This window comes from Choristoneura fumiferana, chromosome Z (genome assembly GCF_025370935.1).
Source record: "Choristoneura fumiferana chromosome Z, NRCan_CFum_1, whole genome shotgun sequence".
NCBI lineage: Eukaryota > Metazoa > Arthropoda > Insecta > Lepidoptera > Tortricidae > Choristoneura > Choristoneura fumiferana.
In genome coordinates this window covers 27,164,393-27,177,556 of record NC_133472.1, presented here as the reverse complement: position 1 = coordinate 27,177,556, position 13,164 = coordinate 27,164,393, and the positions used below count along the sequence as shown (strand labels likewise).

The 13,164-nt window shown below is 38.1% G+C and overlaps 2 protein-coding genes across 20 annotated transcripts in view; one reads left to right on the top strand and one right to left on the bottom strand.

Annotated features, from left to right (window-relative positions):
• LOC141432893 (coiled-coil domain-containing protein AGAP005037) overlaps positions 1 to 13,164 on the bottom strand; it is a 185,049-nt gene that overhangs the window by 19,013 nt on the left and 152,872 nt on the right. For 18 of the 19 annotated variants that reach the window (XR_012451883.1, XM_074094724.1, XM_074094717.1 and 15 more), the window contains 2 exons: positions 532 to 670; positions 16 to 129 (listed from right to left, as the gene is read on the bottom strand). Coding sequence is in view for 18 of the 19 variants with exons in the window: in XM_074094724.1 (XP_073950825.1) it covers positions 16 to 129; positions 532 to 670 (253 nt within the window). In the remaining variant the exon portion in view is untranslated. The remainder of the gene's footprint in view (positions 1 to 15; positions 130 to 531; positions 671 to 13,164) is intronic. The other variant, XM_074094768.1, reaches the window with a different exon arrangement.
• On the top strand, positions 1,283 to 8,432 carry LOC141432997 (uncharacterized). The gene is made up of 6 exons (XM_074094838.1): positions 1,283 to 1,411; positions 1,689 to 1,810; positions 2,266 to 2,371; positions 4,715 to 4,923; positions 6,178 to 6,241; positions 6,316 to 8,432. The coding sequence occupies exons 2-6, from the start codon at positions 1,709 to 1,711 to the stop codon at positions 8,430 to 8,432; spliced, it is 2,598 nt and encodes an 865-aa protein (XP_073950939.1). The 5' UTR covers positions 1,283 to 1,411; positions 1,689 to 1,708.

Genomic DNA, 13,164 nt, shown 5'->3' with positions numbered 1-13,164 from the left:
GCTGTGTCGTCGTACCCGGGATGGTGTAGAGCTGTTCGGCTCCCCGCGAGGCCGCGGCGCGCGCGCAGCCGCGCTCCGGCCCGCTGCCCGCCAAGTACGTGCGCACGGGCTTGGCGGGCGTGCCCAGACCTATGCACACACGCCATCTATACCTGGCTTATGAATGAGCTAGCTCCAGCTCCGCCAACATTAACATTTTAAACCTTCTAATTATGTCATTCCTGTTGGTTATGGTTGTTGACGCTAGCCAGTATCGAGTTGGTCTGTCTACTCCATATGATTATAGCCCAGCTCTTTATACCCGCGAGCGACTGACAAGATGTTCTTTCGTGCACACTTCTCGTGTCTTGCCTCGCGTCTTGCCTTTTTTTTCGGACTCGAGTTAATTAGGCTTAATGATGAACGCGATTCCACCACATGGCTGTAAACGAAAACTCATTTCCCACCGGCTTCCATGCGCGACACGAGATGATGCACGAGGCGAGGTACGAAGATAAAGTGCAAATGTAATATTAGAGGTGTGGTACGTACCGGCGGCCGGGAGCGTGCTGGTGCGGTCGCCGGCCGTGGGCGGCGCGGGCGCGGCCGGCGAGAACGCGCGCAGCAAAGACCCGCCGCGCGGCAGCGTGCTCGGCGCGGGAGTGCCCATGTAGTAGGCTGGAGCCTTCACCTGGAACAAAAGTTTATAAATAAAACCATCAAGGTACCTACTGTACATATTATAATTTGACTAGTGAGTAACTGATAGAAATATTGCAAACGAGGTACAACTATTTAACAAAAAGTAAAATTAAATTAAAGTTTGTCTAGTAGTTTATTATAAGGCACAGGTAATAATATATATACTGTGAACAAACATATGAACTTGCATAAATCAGACAACTTCCGAATAATCAATCAGGAATTTCACATACATACATTCAAAGTTTGCATATTATGTACCTATTTGGAAAAAATACTGATAAGTGATAAGAGTTGATCACACATTATTAAAAAAGATCTCACTTAATTTAATAGACATTTCATTTGTTTGTTCAAAAAGTAAATAAGTAAATCTTTACACATAAATAAACTACTTTGTGTTAGCTGCTTAGCTCGGCATGCGGAGAGAAGTCATAACGATGAACTGTTAATTTCTTGTATTTGCGAACAGTCAGAAGACAACAATGTATTGTTAGAGATTGTTTTGCGGTTTGTAAACATAAACACAAACCAAAGCAATAACAATTATTGAAGCAATGATGGAGAGTCACCAGTTGCCGTCTTGAGTTTCTGAAGAAAGCACATTTATCGTACTTAGTAACCTCAGGATAAGATTATCGACTACGAAAGAAATATAAATAGAATAAAATTGGAATACTCCGTGCTTCAGCCGTACAACAAAAGTTTCATCGCTACATGTCAATTGCTTGTAAGTCTCTACTAAATACAAAACAATTTTATTCGCGATTTCTCTTTGCTATACATAGAATGTTTTTGAGGTAACCTACCTATCTGATCGATGTCAGCATCCCCTTGCCCTATTTTTGATCCTAAGTTTCTGCCAGCAGCAAAATATAAATTTACTTAAATGTCGTAACACATTTTAGACAGTTTTGTACACGGTATTTTATTTGGTTTACTAATGGGAGTTATTCTATTCATAATTACATAATTATCAAAATATGATACTGCTTTTTAATTTCCAGATAAGACACTGCTTTAAACAATGTTATGGATTCCGTTGACGTTTTTGTGTTTATTGGCAACGAGCTATGCAATTAATCGACCTGTGCTCAAGATAGTACTCCATCAAAAAGGATATGCCCAGGTAAATGGTTAAATTGTTGCGTTACAAACTTCATTTTTGCATATCATACTTGAAATTAGTCGCATTCGAAAGGTGATATCGGATACGTGTTATCGTTTGTATCCGAAATAATCAAGTCTTTATAAACAAATTATACTCGTACCTATGTTTTACATGGAATGGACGCGGTTCGTCTGCCCAAATGTAAACTTTTATGTAAAATGTGTTTTTTGTTGGCACAATTTTCCTCTGTCCGTGCGAGTTTTTTCACCGTTTATGAAGGTGCGACTAAATGTACATAAAATACAATTTTCCTTTCCACGGTTACATGTCGCCAAGAACTTTTTCCTTTCACTCGTCGACATAAATAAGTAGGTACCTACACTAAAGACAAGATAGGATCCGCGAAAGATGGTCCTGTATTTACTTGATTTTAATTTGTCTGAATTTATGTATGGTGACTGGTTTGATTGTAGTTTATACAATACGACGTCGAGACTCCACCTATGAGAGAGTTTACGCTCTGTGTATGGATCCGCGTTTACGACCTTGCCGGAGACCAGAGCATTTTCACATACGTCGGTGAGTGCCGCCACGCAACATTGTTGTTCTACAGAAAGTTGAACCCTTATGCAATTTTAAGTTAACCTGTTTTTGACGTTTGGCTTTTTAACACTGACACAAGGTCAAAATGTATCTGTAACACGATTCAAAAATGTATCAAGAAAGTAAACCGCAACTGAAACCGCTTGCAGACGCGATGTATTGAGCAAACAAAATTGCGTCACAATAATTAATTTGACCTACTTTCATCTGGACTTGTTTTGTGTAGATCCGATGTTGCCTAATTTTATTTAACTTACTGAACTACAAGCAAGTCAAATTTCACAGGGATTAGGGACTGGATTTACTCCCTAATGTTAAAATGTTTGAAGTTAAATAGCGATATTATTAAAAAAAAAAAAATTAATCTACCCAGTCGTGTCTATCATTATCATGAATGTTATATATAAGGAAACAAAAAATAGTTTATTTACATTATCCATACTATATATATAATATTATAAATGCGAAAGTAACTCTGCCTGTCTGCCTGTCTGTTACGCTTTCACGCCTAAACCGCTGAACCGATTTTGATGAAATTTGGTACAGAGATAGAGTAGACCTTGGGAAAGAACATAGGCTATCTTTTATTGCGAAAAAGAGGCTTAAAGGGGTTGAACGATAAGGGATACATAGATATTTTTTCGCGCGTTTTTCAAATTTCTTCCTGTGAGGAGGTGAAATAAGGGATAAAAAGTTTATATGGAAGATCGTCATTGTCGAAGATAAATCGATGGTTCTTTATGAAACTTGGCATTTGGGCACGTGATAAGAGATACATAGATATTTGTTCAGATCGAATCGGGGCGGAGGCAGGGAGGCAACGGAGTGGAGCGGAGGCAACGCATGGAGCGGAGACAATGCAGGTTACAGCGGAGGCAGAGAAGTAGATCAGAGGCAGTGGAGTGGAGCTGACACTACTGAGCGGTGCGGAGGCTAGCGGAGCGGAGGCTGGCGGAGCAGAGCGGAGGCAGTGGAACGGAGCGGAGACAACGGAGCGGAGGCATCGGAGCGAAGGCAGGGAGGCAACGGAGTGAAGCGGAGGCAACGGATGGAGCGGAGACAATGCAGGCTGCAGCGGAGGAAGTCAAGTAGAGCGGAGGCAGCGGAGCGGAGCTGACGCTGCTGAGCGGAGCGGAGGCTGGCGGAGCGGAGGCTGGCGGAGCGGAGGCTGGCGGAGCGGAGGCTGAGGAGAGGGGGCAGTGGAGCGGAGGCTGGCGGAGCGGAGGCTGGCGGAGCGGAGGCTGAGGAGAGGGAGCAGTGGAGCGGAGGCAGTAGAGCGGAGCGGAGCGGAGGCTGTGGAGCTGATTGATGGTGATTGTGATGATAGTGGTGCTGATTATGATGATTGGTGATGATGATGGTGATTGTGGTGATGATGATTGATAATGATGAATAACAAAAAAAAAGTTTATAAAAATTGTCTTCATTTGAAAACTTTACCTGCGAGATGTTAGCGGAAGGGATGATGCAGTGTTAGCAGAGCCTTCTAAGCTCATAAAAAAAAATTACGCAATGTGAGGTCTAAATAACATTTGTTCCGGCGCTTTTCAAATAACGACCTATTTATTTACTGGAAAATATGGGGATGAAAGTTCTTACGGAATTCCAAACAAATTTACTATAAGTATATATCGGAACTATGTGTAGCAAAAATGCCGTTTTAATTATAATCCTACCATCCTAACTTACAATAAAGGACGTAAGGTGTCAAGAGTTCACTATGAAGAATTAGTCCTTTTGTGTTGGCAGGGTAGAATACACGTCGTTTTGCTAAAATGTGGCTTCCCGCAAAATATTTATGTTTTAAAGAACATGGATGGATGGAAGAACAAAAAAAAATACTTTATATTCATAGAAATGTATTGAAATGGTTATTTTCAGTAAACCGTAGAAGTTTCTATGTGCTATTATTGGCAGAATAGGTATCCTAAGTAAATTAAATACTTCCCAAAGTTACTATTCCACGCGGACGAAGTCGCGGGCAAAAGCTAGTATTCTATAATTCAAAAATAAAACCGCGAGCGTGAAAATTACTAAGCTGCAGTTCTGGTTCCCGTACTAGGCTACTGGCGTCATTAATGGTTAATATTTGGTTAATTTGTAATAGAATTAAAATTATTATTTCGAAAACCTTTGAATGTTAAGTTACTAACCCACTGTTTTCGTTCTCATTACATGCGATTAGAGCATTGAGGTTGCATTAATAATCAGTGGATTAATTAGCAACTTCACGGCTCAATAAGCATTTTTTTCTCTATTTGTTCATGTTTCGTATTCCGCCACGTGTAATATTTAACTAACAGTTTGGCCCGTGTGCAGGGAGTGGTAGTACTCGCATCATTAGGCTATGGCTAGACTCGGGGGGCCAGCAGATGATGGTGTCGATCAACGAGCAGGTGACGTCGAGTGTGGCCGTGGAGTTTGCGGCGGACGTGTGGAGGCACGTCTGCCTGTCCTACCAGTCAGACTATGGCGCGTGGGCGCTTTACCTCGACTCACAACTTATTTTCTGCGAATCGTCTAATAACGTAAGCCATATTTTATCAAGACATACTCTACAGCAGATTTATCAGACAGCCTATTATTTAACGCAAAGTGACGAATGACATTAGAAAGTTAAGCACCTGGCTGCAGACTACGACATTTCAAAGTCAAAGATTTCAAAGTCTCCTTGATTTTGCCCTCACAAAAAAGCCTAAATACCTGTGTCATGTGATTTAAGGCTAAAGTTAAATATGTTTAGAAACAATTACTGCCGTGTCAAGTATCGACAGTAAAAATGCACACTTGCTCCTGACATGGATTGCACGGCGCAGTGGGTCCCGATGTACAAATATTTTTTGAATGGCTACCAGGCAGCCTGATCTTTCTCTTATTATTAGGGTTCTGTGCCTAAGTTGGCTTTTTTAGGACCACTTAGTTGTTCGTCCGTCCGTCCATCTGTCAAGACCCCTTTTTCAGGACCGTGTGAAGGTATCAAACTGATTTTAATGTCAAACACTCAAGTCTGCTACCCTTTGGAGCAGTTAAAAAAAATTAAACTTCTAAATCAGCGCAATCAAAAGACACAGTCATAAAAAAGGGGACTTCCTTACATCAAAATTTAAAGGATACTTCCAGTTGTCGAAGAAACCTGAAATTTGGCTCTTATAGCATAACCAATAAGAAAAATCTAGAAAGGCGTTTTTTATATATGTTTGTCTATGTCAGTAACCATTTAACTTTACCCCACACCGTGTACATTTTGTTTAGGAGAAGGGCTCTGCAACACTGGATATTTATAGATACCTACATGTTTGTACGGAAACCTCGCTATACGGGTTCAACTCATTTAGGTACTGTTTTTTTTCAATGTTACTTAAAAAAATAGAATCAGCACAGAAAAAGCAAGATACTGTCTAGTACTTATCATGCTAGTAGTTTAAAATTATTAGCAAGAAAGTATTTACGAGTTACTAATTGTATTTGTAAAGGTACATTTAGGGCAGAAGTACCGTTTGTGGCTACTGTACCGTGTATGGCCATTTATTGTTTAAATATACGTTTGAAATAAATTTATAGTAATCAATCATTATAAACTTCATTCGTTACAGTATAAACTTTTGAAAACTCACTAAACATATTATTTTAAGACTATAACTTTTTATATATGACTGCAAATGTCAACTGGCCATAAACGGGCTTAAGGTGGTCAAAACCAGTACTTCTGCTCTACTTATAAAAAGTGGGTTATGTATTTTGAGGTCTGGAAATTCAAAAATTAATTTTAACTTTTTTTTCAGTTGCTCGGTTATATAGTCCCAGGCGGAGGAAGCTGGATTCTAGGATACGGGACATCGGAAAAGGGTAGAAGTTTAGAATTAACTTCTTACTATTAATTCGCAATTATAAACGAGTAAATAATGATCTAAATATTTCAGGTTCTCCAAATGGATTGGACGGTGAAATATATGGCGCATCTATGATATTGTTGTCAACAATCGAGCGGAACATTACTTTAAAAAGAGACCCTCGATATGGACAAAAAGCGTTTCGAAGGAACCGAATAAGAGGTGAAAATGAGCAAGATAATAAGTACATAGTTCTCGGTGATTTACAAGTTGAAGAGATACGCTATAGTTTACACGGAACTACAACGCCAGCTCCAATTAATAAAACGAAAAATTACGTCCTTTTCACGACGCCATATAGTTACATAGAACACGATGTTGGTATTGAACTAACATCAGAAAAACAGAAACATGTAAGTACATCGAGTGAAAAGGAGATTTTAGATATTCCAGTCACAGAAAGCTTGAGATCAAGTGAAAAAGACGCTGTAAGCTTTTGGAATTTAGTAACAAAGCACGACAGATTCAAAGTTCAATCCAAAAAAGAGTTGGCTGATAATGGAACGCAAGACTTACCTACTGTATTTGAATATGAAACACCACCATTAACAACAGCTCCAAAAGGAGATTTTTCAGTTAGAATGTTGGAGAAACAGGAGAACTTGAATTTAATCAACAGTAACAATATGATGTCTAATAAGCAATATGTGGATATTTTATCTGATGTAGAAAAACCTCCCCCGCCTCAAGATAAATCTAAAGTATACGGGCAATGGACAAGTTCAAAATTCGTAGGAAATGTTTTGAAATACTTAAAAAGTATCAACTTTTATCAAAATAGGGAGCAAAAGAAAGTACCACCAACTATTCCTCTCGTTAAAATTAGTGATACATATCCATACCAGTCCGAATTTAAACTTTCTAAGCTTAGACCACCACTAAGGTTTCATAGAAGAAATTTCGTGGAAAAACGCCGTGTACTTCAAAAAAGAGACATTAATCAACAAAAAATTAATTTACAAATAGTTGATAGTGATGTAAGAAATGATATTCTGAAATCACACTCCGAAACACAACCTAAGAGTGTTGAAGTGACTAATAGAGGAGAAGCTAATCATGTAGCGAGAAAAAAATATATCAAAAATTCCGAGAAACAATCTTTGGAATCAGAAGAAACATTTTATATTTCCAGAGAGTCGTTAAAAGAACCACCTGTGCAAGCAGCCTCCAGTTTAAGTAGCAAGAAAGCATTGCCAGACCTTGAAAGACATAGGGGCAGCAATCTAATGACTATTCTTCCATTTTTGAAATCAGTAGAGTACTTCATTGATGATCATCAAAATAATCAAACTAAACGAACTAATGATAATGAAATGTATTCTAAAACTTTTGCTAATGCTAATAAATGGCACAATGTTAAATCTTACAGTAACGATTATACACCAAGACGAATAGATCTAGATTTAGATGGAAAAAGCAATATTGAAGTTAAAATTGCTGAAGCTAACAAAAAACAACCTTCACCTAGAATTAAATATAAACATGACAGGCGTAAGTTAATACAAAATGCCGATGAAAATATTGCTAAAGGAAGAGCTCTAGCTGAAAAAATGACTGACCTAGCCAATGAAAATAAACAATCAGTATCTGCGCTGAAATTCAATCATGGTTTTTTACCAGGTCATGAGAAAAAAAAGAAAATAAGCAATAAATTTGGTGCTTCCACTAAAACAGCATCCAAACACCATAAAATGAACAGTAACGGTAATTTTAATAAACAAGTTAAATTAGGAAATGCCTTAAATGAGCGATATATAATTGGTCAAAAAAAGGAACAAAGTATACAAAGTTTCATAGGAGGAGATGACAAAATACCTGATATCAATAAGTACCGATCAGATCTAGACAACGAATATGACAATGTTCCATCATCTCTAGGTCCGAAAGTATGCAAAAGCAACGCACTAAACGATCGTGTATTATACATCCAACAAGATGGAAGTATCGATATGACTCACATTTTATCACCAGTACGAAAGAAAAATAACGGAGTGGAATTCATTTCACAAAACTATAGACGATGTTCAATGCACGACTCTCCCTTTGAAAAGAGCCCATATTTGCTAATTGATTGGAACAGAACTCCAGTTAAGTTGTTTGGAGGTGCTTATCCCAGAAAAACCAGAGATTTGTGCGGTTTTTTTTAATTTTTTAATACTTGTTTGCAAAGCCTACAATTTGAATAAAATTTTAATTTAGTACCGTTTTTATTTCATTCTCATTTTCCCTTATTTCATCGCCTGCGCTGTGGAAACTGTTTATGATAGAACAAAAAAAATGTTCTACGGTATTAAAGAATATATTAATCTCTACAAAAAACTTCACGATACCATATAACTACTTTTTAATACCTGTAGATTACATTTTGAATTATTCAAATCGGATATTCCATTCAAAAGATATTACGAAATTAAAAATATCAATCTAACCATAAATGCATTTACTCTACGTTGACGCGCCCCGCCCGGCTTCGCGCAGGGTAGTTTTTGTGGGAAATGGAGTTGAAAAATGTGTGTGAAGTGCCCTTAATAAAAGACCTTTTTAGAGTTCTGTGCCCAAAGGATAACAAAAACGGGCCCTATTACTAAGACTCCACTGTCCGTATGTCTGTACGTTACTAGGCTGTATCTCATGCATGAACCGTGATAGCTAGACAGTTGAAATTTTCACAGATGATGTATTTCTGTAGCCGCTATAACAACAAGTACTAAAAACAGAATAAATAAATATTTAAGGGGGGCTCACATACAATTAACGTGATGTTTTGCCCTTTGTTGCTAATGTCTACTGTTGTATAGGTACGTAACCTTTCGTGCGGGAGTCCGACTCGCACTTGGCCATTTTTATTTTTATTTTGCCCGTGCGAAGCCGGCGCGGGTCGCTAGTTGTTTATATGTAGAGATTTTGATCGGGTTCGATTCCCGGTTATGTATGAGTTAAAAAAAAATTATGCCATTTTTATTTAAAAAGAATCATAAAATATTTTCACCTTTGCCTTCGAATGACGTGTACAAGCTTGACCATTTTTTTATTTTTAATAAACGAGATCTTTAAGAGAAAAATCTAACTTAGACATTAAGTAAAACGTGCAGAGATAACGTGTATATACCTACCCAAGAAAGCAAACAATTTGTAAGTATTATTTTTAAGAAAAGTTTTAATACATGTTAAATACTTTATTCAATATTAAAACCATCTTTCAGTTAAGTATTTGCATATCATAAATTTCACCATAAATTTACTTAACAACGTAATATCCGCAACAGCTGGGCTACTAAGAAACTCGAAACTCGAAGGTCGTGTCGTGCGGTCCCTCTGACACTTATACTACGAGAGCGAGAGGGACCGCACGACACGAACTTCGAGTTTCGAGTTGCGTAGTAGCCCTGCTGGCTTCGTCAACAAAACAACGTTAAATAAGTAACGTAAACGTTATATTACTTATTAAGTTTTTTTAAAGTTTATTTATTACTTCGTATGTAGTAAGAGTACCTAAGCGCACTTGATTTGATTTTTTTCGTAGTTACTCAACAGCTTGAAATAAAGATAACATTAATTTTTTGTAAGTAGCTATTCTGGCAAAGTAATAAAATTCACGTTAATCTGATGGAACTTTGAAAGTGTCTAATAAATAGAGTTCAAACTCGTGGAAATAATAGTACCAGTTTTGCGGTAAAATACGAGCAAGTGTAAAATATTCCTACCAGCTGACTTGTTACACATAACAACTATAAATAAACGATCACGAAACTTCGGCAAACGGCATCTAGCTATAAAGAAAGCAGGTAGCCATGTCTTAAATGCCCTCGTGCCATATTTGACCTTTCTTATTTGATCAAGTTCTTGTGATAGGGTTTAGAAGAAACTGTTCAAGATCAACTACCTATATTTTACGCACGATATTACTTAATGTCTGTCAATCCGAACCAAATCACCATACAATATGTAAGGTGACCCGTAGCTATTGTAGCTGGGGGAATATTGTTCGCCATGTTCATGTGTGTTGTGTGAAGACAGTCTTCTGGCGAACACAACGTAAAACGGCCGAGAAGAACATGGCGTCGTAAGGACGCCATCAGACGGCTCAGATACAATATCCCCGCAGCTACTATAATAGCCCTGGGTCACCTTACATAATAATTAAACTTCGCAGAGCATAGTTCAGTGATTAACTCACAGTAATAAATAATAAATAACTATTAGGAAAAATAGAAATGTCACACAAGCTAAAGCGAAGCATCCATATGGCTAAAACTCGAGTTGAACATTCATAAAATGGGTTATTGCAGGAGTTTATAGTAACTATAACGTATAAAATTTAATATTTAACTAAGCATACTTAACAATAACTCAATATAACTTTATTAAATAACATTAATACACGTACGCACACGCACAATTATAATATAATCATAATAATTTAATAAAATCTTCGAAATCGAAAACACAATTTTTTTATAGAACGTTTTCACTACTAATGCTCTTTAGCCTTTAGGCAGACCTACCTACTTCAATGTGGCCCTCACGAAGTAGGAGTAACCGTGTAGTTAATCCCGAGCAAGGCAGTAAAAAATTAATGTATTTTTTTAATTTACTTACCTACTTAGAGTGCATGACTTTGTTAGGCAACACGAAGATTGCTAAGAAAATGATCTGTATTATGCAGCAAGAAGTAGGTAACTGCCATTGCATAAATTGTAAGCTGAATGCAAATATTAATTAAATAAATATAAAAAAATATACGAGAACGTAAAACAAAAATGACATAAAACTGGTAAATAAAACCATGAATGTACGTTAATTCAATCGAAAAATTAGTGATTGTACGAGTATGTGGAATATTTTCTATAGTAAAATATTTCGCATTTCTTCCGCAAAGATGGCAGCACCAATTTGACATTTAGGGGCTGTTTCACCATCCATTGATTAGCGGTAACCGACGGTTAAATGTGATGCCATCTCCGTCTATTCTAACAAAACAAATAGAGACGGCATCACACCTAACCGCCAGTTAACGCTAATCAATGGATGGTGAAACAGCACCTTAATGTTTTAGATTCTCCCGCGTACTGGGAATGGGCCATCTCACTCAGCGACGCGACGAAGAGCTTAATATCATTCGCAACGCAATGCATTTTATGAGTGTACAAAAGTGTGTTTAGTGATACTTTTTATCGTTAGTTGAATGAAACTGATTAGAGATGAGGATTAAAAAAACCCGACCAAGTGCGGGTCAGACACGCGATGTGAGCCAGTGCGGCGCGGGGTAATTTTAGATTGGTTATTAACATGGACAGGCATAAAAAATCAAGATTTTCAGACTTATTGGTTGTGCTAGAAAAGCTACCTCCCTAGCAAATTACAAGTGTCTGGGACAACTGGAAGTACCCTGTAGGTTTTGATTCCCCGGCAATTTGTGCAGAAGCACCTTTTTTAATGACTGCATCTTATGATTGCATTGAATTTAAGTACTGCTCCAAGGGCATTGATAAAAAGAGGTCTGGACAGGCACCAAACAAGACAAGACATTACCGAGCTGCAGAACCCTAAAAATAAAATATAAAGTTTGGAAGTCGCGAAAGCTTTTATTATTTTCTTGATTCTATTACCTATTTATTGAACTTAAATTACGGAATGTACATTCAGTTTTCATGAAAGCGTATTGTTGTGTTGTTGAAATTTGACATGAAATCAAACAAAACGCGAAATATGTATGTATAAGTTGGTAAGTAGGTAGGTACCTACTATTTGAAATTCACTGACACATGCATCAATGATATAGAATTGTACTTTTATTTGTAGGTACTTTCGCATTCGATGTACAGTATAGTTTTCAGCTCAATAATTAAGCCATAAACACCCTCGGACTTTCTTAGCTGCCCGACGTGAAGCTATGGGGGCTAACCACTCCGGGCTCATTTATATATCTTTAGCCCTCGTTATAAAATATACTATTGAGTAAATACGAGAGACAAAAAAGGCGGCAACCTTGGTTTTCGCAGGAATTACTAAGGCTGGAAACAGTGCTAGCGTAGCTATGCAAGTCTATGAATGCGCACACAGCTACGCTGACGGTACGCTCGTGATTTGGTGCGCGCGTACGGTCGGTCGAACCGTCGGTCCGGCTCGTCGGTCGCACGGCGTCGGTCGACCGACGAGCTATGAGATTGTATGAATGTGTTCAGTGCTTCGCTGACGGAGCGACCGACCTGTGAACTGTACACACGCGTCCCAGTTCGCCGTCAGCGTAGCACTGAATGAATTTTCGCAACCGACGGTCAGCGCTGACGGTCAGGACGTACCGTCGGTCGAGCACTGTAGCAGTAAAGTATATGTTGGTCAGACAGGTCGCAGTTTTAATGATAGATTTAAAGAGCATGTTTCGGCATATAGGAATGAGCATCTTGATAAGTCGAATTTTGCCAAACATTTGTTGGAACTAAATCATTCTTTATCGGACTCAGATTCGTATGAAGTGTTACATTATTGTGGCAAGGGGTTTCGTCTCGATGTTTTAGAATGCATGGAGATAATTAGATACAACAGTATGGGGTCTATTATTAATGAGCAGGTAAATTTAGTTTCATATCCCTTGCTACGGCTTGGATCTAATTTCAGCAATGGTAGTTAATAAAACATGCCTTGACAGTAAATAAATAAAAATCAAGGTAGTTTTGAAGGACGGTTAAAAAAATAATTAAAAAATTGTGGGTAGTTTTGTTTTGTTTCATAAAACATATGTGGGTACTTGGGGATTTACAGTGACAAATTAAAACGGTGGTTGTGGTTCGTTAATCTAACAACTGGTAGCATGGTGTACGGTTGTGTCACTCTGAAGATGAGCTCTGGTTGAGTTCGAAACGCGTCAGTGTAGTGTGG

Excerpts from the sequence above, each read along its gene's own strand:
- LOC141432997 (XM_074094838.1), top strand. The coding sequence starts at position 1,709 with ATGTTATGGATTCCGTTGACGTTTTTGTGTTTATTGGCAACGAGCTAT. Across the intron at positions 1,811-2,265 it reads ATCAAAAAGGATATGCCCAG|TTTATACAATACGACGTCGA; the intron begins GTAAATGGTTAA and ends GTTTGATTGTAG. Across the intron at positions 4,924-6,177 it reads TCTGCGAATCGTCTAATAAC|TTGCTCGGTTATATAGTCCC; the intron begins GTAAGCCATATT and ends CTTTTTTTTCAG.